Below are 6,444 nucleotides of genomic sequence, written 5' to 3' on the forward strand. Positions count from 1 at the left end.
CCTCCCTCCCCCCCCCAAGATCCCATTTTTTTTAAATGTGTTATTTATTTTTATTTTATGTGTATGAGTGTTTTGCCTGCATGAATGTCCGTGCTCCCTGTGTGTGCAGGGCTTCAGAGGCCAGAAGAAGAGGTTTTACCCCCGGAACTGGAGATATAGATAGCAGTTAGCTGTCTTTTAAGTATTGGGAACTGAATTTGTGTCCCCTGGAAAAGCAGCCAATGGTCTTAAACTGTTGAACCATCTCTGCATCCCTGAATTAATGACTTACTTTATGAACTGAAATATGTCTGTAATTCTCTTCATTATCAGCTGTTTATTAAAATGAGTTCTTTTTCATCATTTTTCTTTTCTTCTAGTAAATTCCTCATTTATGCCTGTCTGCTGCTGTTCTCTGTGCTACTGGCCCTTCGTTTGGATGGCATCATTCAGTGGAGCTACTGGGCTGTATTTGCTCCAATATGGTTGTGGAAGTTAATGGTCATTGTTGGAGCATCAGTAGGAACCGGAGTTTGGGCACGAAATCCTCAATATCGGTAATACTGCTTTATAAAACTCACTGGTCTATATCTTGAGAGAACAAAATCTTGGCGGTTCTCACCAAAGATGCCATAAGGACAATTTCTTCCTATTCAAAGTTTTGTGAGTAGTGCAGTCCAGCAAACATGCTTGTTATTATAAAAAAAATGTGTTAGTTTGGACAGTTTAGTGCCTAGATAGCCCAAAGATCCCAAATACAGAAATGTTATACCATAGCTGATTAAGAGACAGAGAAATACTCTGTGTGTCTTCTCTAGTTTATTTTTAGATCTAGGGTTCATTTTCTCCTACTCTTTTAGTCCTGAAGTAAACTGGTACTGATGTCAGAGAGTGAGCTTGGTCCAAAGGCCATGAGTCCCTCAGATAGGAACTAGGGAATGAGATAAATTGAGAGTCAGATGTTAAGAAAGGAGGCAGAGCTTTGGGGGGGTCATGGAAGAGGAGGAAGCCTGGTGTGTCTGGATTCTATGGGAGCCTCTCCCTTTCCTTTTCCAGAGAAAAGAGAGGCAAGGGGAAGAAGTTGCGAGTGAGAGCATGAAGAAAAATGCAGAAGTTTCTGATAGAACACTTAGGGAGGTAGACAGAGAGGCACAGAGCTGCTTAAGGGAAAAAGGATAGAAGAAAGCCACTTCAGCTTTAAAGGTTCTTGATTATCAACTCTTTAAAAAAGCTAGGGACAAAAGCAGGTGGTGGTGGTGCATGTCTTTAATCCCTCGGGAGGCCAAGGAAGGCAGATCTCTGAGTTGGAGGCTACCCTGGTCTACAGAGTGAGTTCCAGGGTGGCCAGGGCTACACAGAAAAATCCTGCCTTGAAAAACAAAGAAACAAAACCAGCTGTAGTTTAGACTGTGTGAAATGCATATCCCATAGGTATGTAGGACTTCTAATGCTACACACTAAGAATCTTAGCAAATGAAGGATGTTTTTGTGTGAATGTTTCTTTTTTGTTTTGAGAATATAATTTTTCAAGATTTTATTTTTGTTTTTTGAGACAATTGTTTCACTGTGTAGCCCTGGCTGTCTTGGAACTCATTTTGTAGACCAGGCTGGCCTCAAACTCACAGAAATCCACCTGCCTCTGCCTTCCAGGTGCTGGGATTAAAGGTATGTGCCTCCACTGTGCAGCTATTTTGTATTTTTAATCATGTGCCTGTGTGAATGTGTGTCCCATGTGTGAGGGTACCATTGAATGCCAGAAAAGGGTGAGAGATCCCTAGGGCTGAGTTATAGGTGGTTGTGAGCCACCCATTGTGAGTGCTCGGGACTGAACTTAAGTGTTCTGGGAGAATAATAAGCACTCTTAACCATTGCACCATCTTTCCAGCGCCCATTTTTGGTTGTATATTTATCTCTTTTATGACAAAAATTTCAGATCTCTATTATATGTTTCTCAAAAATAAATTAACTAATTGATACCTAAAAGTTATATGCCCCTTTCTCTGTTTTGATATTTTCAAGTAAGGAAAGGAAAGAAGTTGTGTTTGTGGCTGACTAGATGTATGTTATGCACAGGTACAGTCATCCCCTGTGACCATTAATCAGTAGTATGCCAGTGAGTTGTACAGGAATTACCTGCGACCTTCTTTCTTTTCTCTTTGTCCTAATTTCTAGAATACTTATCACCGATAGGACAAATGTGTCAGTAATGGTTATCTGTACTTTGAATGGAAATTTTAGGCCTCTCAAATGCATTATAAACATTTTCAATTTTAATTTATTAAAAGTTAATGTTTATACAGCTAATTGAACTTTGAGCACAACTTTAACTTTTTATTTTACAGTATATTATACTGGAATAAAGATTAATAAAAGAATTTTATTACTTTTATTTGTGTTTTAAAGTAGCACCTAAGAAAATTGGTATATCTTCTTGAATGTAAACTATACCTGCAGATAAAACTAAAGTAATATTTATAGTATTACATGAAATATGGTGTGTATTGTTTTTAACTCAATGGAAAGGATCATGAGACTTAAGAGATATCAGAACTTCTTTTTTACAACAGAAGTAGCTAATAGAATAATCTTGGAAGTGTCTCTTTATAGTTGAATTTAAAGTTATGAACATAAGTGGTTATGGAGATTTGAAAGATTGTCTATTAAAGATAGGTTTAAGTTAGCTCTCTATGTCGTCTCCTCTGTGCTTTTTAATATTTAAAAGTTGAAAATCAGAATGTGAATTGAGTTGGTATTTGCTGTGGATTTTTTTTCCTTGTACTGAGGATTCTGAATTGTATTTTTTTCTTTCTTCTTTTCTCCTTCCATCCCCTTTTAGAGCAGAAGGAGAAACATGTGTGGAATTTAAAGCCATGTTGATTGCTGTTGGCATCCATTTGCTCCTGCTGATGTTTGAAGTTCTGGTCTGTGACAGGATTGAAAGAGGAAGTCATTTCTGGCTTCTGGTCTTCATGCCATTGTTCTTTGTTTCCCCGGTATCTGTTGCAGCGTGTGTCTGGGGCTTTAGGCATGACAGGTCACTAGAGGTAAGATTTGTGTATTTAATTATCTTTTAAAATCTTACTCTAATGTCAGTCTCTTACCCTAGGTGAAGAACAGACTAATCCTTAACTCTGATTGTGGTTTACAGAGGAACAAATGTCTTCAGCTTTCTCCTAGCTTTCTATATTATAAGCTACCTGTGTCTATCAGTCTTGTGAAATAACCGAGAGGATTTACAGAGATACAGACACAAGAGAGCGATTTCAAGGAATGGATCCACATGGCTGTGGAGCTGGTATGAACAGACAGGAAGGCTGGGGACTCAGCAGGAGTTGACACTCCAGATTGGAGGCTGAATTTCTTCCTTTCCAGGAAACCTCAGACATTGCATTTAAAGCCTCCATTTGGATAAGGGTCACTTACCCTACAGTACTGAGAATAGTCTCCTTTAAAAACTTGATGCTGTCACAACAACACTTATCCTAGTATTTAATTAAATAATTGGTACAATAGTTCATCTGAATTGACACATAAAATTTAACTGTCTCACTACCTCATCCCCTATGATGTCACTTCTTAGCTGCCCTCTAGTTGGCTTGTCCCGATATGCCCATGTGTTATTTAGTCTTTCAGCAAATTTCTTTCAAGTATCTATATACACAAGCCCTTTAGACCCAAGAAGAGGAGCTATAGAATTAAATAAAATATTAAGACTAATAATAGTGAAAACAGTTGTAGATGATATTTATAGTATTCTTAATCTGGGCCATGCATTTGCATGGTCACCTCATAAATAGCAGCAGCATAGTAAATATTTACAACAACCTTGTGAGAGAGGTGCGGTTCTTTTCCTGAGAAGGATAATTGAGCATTTAACTACAAAGGAACTGAGGACACAAAGCAATGTACTAATAGATTTAGAGAAAATTTAGTGTACAATTAATAAAACTTCAGAGAAAGATATTGGGGTTCAACCTGAAGTTCAGAAAAGCAAAACAGCCAGCCACTGGCTCTTACCTTTACCTCAGTCTGAAATGGTGATCCTGCCTCCAGGAATCTCAGAATGAGACTGTGACTGAGAAAAAAAAAGTTGACATCTTTTTTTCTTTCTAGTCACAGAGCAGCTCTTCCATATTACTCTGTCTCCAATGCCTTATTCACTGCCTCATTTCTCACTCTGTGCTTACTGAGCTCTATTCCACATTCACTAGGACCTGGCACAAATGCCTCGAACCAAATAGAGTAGGTTTCTTTCAGTAACTTATTTTTTCAGACCACTGACCACTGTGTGGGGGTACCTTTTGCACTTCAGTGACCAAAATATCTCACAGAAACAATTTAAAGAAGAATTGAAATGTGATAAACTAATTAACCTTCCAGAAGAACTCTCAATGTAGTCCAGCATTCAGTCTGTAGAATATATATTGCTGGCAGCTTTTAGTCAGATTTATAGTGAGAATTGGGAGCAAAAAGCAGAACAGAAGGGTTTAAAGAAAGCTACAGTTTAGGTTTTGTAATAGTTATTTTCTGTTACTAAAATAGCACCCTGACTCATAGAAGAGTTTGTTTGAGGTTTACTGTTCAGATGGATAAGAATCCATAATGACAGAGGCAGGAGGCAGGATAGCAAGAGCAGGAAGCTGAGGTGTCACATTCTCAACCTCAGTCATGAAGACTAAAGAGAAAATTACAAGGAGGAGGAGGAGACTTTTAATCTCAAATCTTATCCCCAATGACAACCTCCCTCTCGCATGGCTACACCTCGCAAACTTACTAAGACAGTACCAGGAACTGGTGACCAAATGTTCAAATGTGTGAGACTAGGATGAGCATTTCTCATCCAGACTATTCTGGGTCTAAAAGGCTATGTGAAGTTGGGGCTAAAGGAAGCTTGGCATCTGAGAATATTGGATACATTTTTTTAAGTCAACTGTATTACACCATGACAATAGGAAAGTATCTCTGAGGGCTTTGCAGCAATTATGATTTAGTGGTGTAAAATTATGAACTCATTTGAAAGATTTTTTTTTTTTTTTTTTTTTTTTTTTTTACAAGAGAGCGCTTGGGATCCTATCCAGGTATTTATTGACTGGTGTAGCCATGGTGTGAGCAGTGGTAGACTTTGGTGTTGTCTACAAGTTGCTAGTTTTGTAGGCATAATGTAGGAGTTACAAGGTCACAAAGAATTCTACTTGTATTTCAAAAGAAAGCCTGTGGTGCCTGGCAATGTGTGACAGTGTCAGAATCCCGGCAAATAGCCTTTGGTAGGACAATGTGCAAAACTATGAGAGGGAAACCAAAATTCAGTGGAGACCCCAAGATGTTAAATATACCAAGGATGTGGAATATCTGTCAAAGAAAGCCATTGGAAGTGAGAAGAGAAGTTCTCATAGAGATAGAAAATAGAACCTGCCAGGGGCTCCTTGTTGAGAAAGTAGAAAGGCGCATAGTCCAGGCATACTAAAAAATAGAGATGAGAGGAACTGGTTAATCCAGTGGACCCCACAGTAGCCAAAATGTTCCTAGGATAGAAATAGGAGAGAAATGTCGGTGCTAGGGAGTGGGAGCCTTTACACAGAGATGGCTCACCAGTGAAAGTGCTTGCTGTGAAGGCATGCGGTCCTGCGGTTGTATTCTGCCTCAGTCAACTGTTCTGTTGCTGTGAAGAGACACCATGACCAAGGCAACTCTTGGAAAGGAAAGTATTTCATTAGGGACTCACAGTTCTGAAGTTAGTCCATTAACATCATGGTGAGGGTATGGTGACATGTAGGCAGGCTTGGTGCTCGAGAAGGAGTCTAGAGCTCTCTGTGCAGATCCACAAAAGTGTTGGGGAGACAGCCAGCTAGATGGACTGGACCTTGCCAAAAGCAAAACACACATACACAGACACACACACACACAAAACAAAAACAAAATAACAAAACCCTCAGATCCCACCCCCATCCAGTAACACTTCCTCTAACAAGGCCATACCTCCCAAAGCTTGTAATCCTTTGAAACAATGCTACTCCCTGCTGACTAAGCATTCAAATATATGAGCTTATGGGGACTTACTTTTCAAACCACGACAGATGGAATCTCAGTGCAGGGAGGCAGAAAGAGGCAGCTCCTGAGGGCCTTGCTGACCAGGCAGTCTTCCTTGAATTTAATGAAAATAAAGAGGCAACATACTCAAACCTATGGGACACGATGAAAGCAGTGCTAAGAGGAAAGTTCATAGCACTAAGTGCCCACTTAAAGAAAACGGAGAAAGCATACATTGGAGACTTAACAGCACACCTGAAAGCTTTAGAAACAAAAAAGAAGCAGATGTGCCCAGAAGGAGTAGAAGACTGGAAATAATCAAACTGAGGGCAGAAATCAACAAAATAGAAACACAGAAAACAGTCCAAAAAATCAATGAAACAAAAAGTTGGTTCTTGGAGAAAATCAACAAGATCGACAAACCCCTATCCAAACTAA

General features: G+C 39.2%; 1 protein-coding gene across 1 annotated transcript in view; it reads left to right on the top strand.

Moving 5' to 3' along the window:
- Nucleotides 1–6,444, top strand: part of Tmem185a (transmembrane protein 185A) — a 32,400-nt gene that overhangs the window by 15,593 nt on the left and 10,363 nt on the right. Inside the window, exons 2-3 of the mRNA XM_050123652.1 lie at nucleotides 360–536; nucleotides 2,816–3,023. Of these exons, the coding sequence (XP_049979609.1) occupies nucleotides 360–536; nucleotides 2,816–3,023 (385 nt within the window). The remainder of the gene's footprint in view (nucleotides 1–359; nucleotides 537–2,815; nucleotides 3,024–6,444) is intronic.

The sequence above is a fragment of the Alexandromys fortis genome, unplaced genomic scaffold (genome assembly GCF_014885135.2).
Source record: "Alexandromys fortis isolate MF-2015 unplaced genomic scaffold, M_Fortis_MF-2015_v1.1 scaffold_206, whole genome shotgun sequence".
Classification (NCBI taxonomy): domain Eukaryota; kingdom Metazoa; phylum Chordata; class Mammalia; order Rodentia; family Cricetidae; genus Alexandromys; species Alexandromys fortis.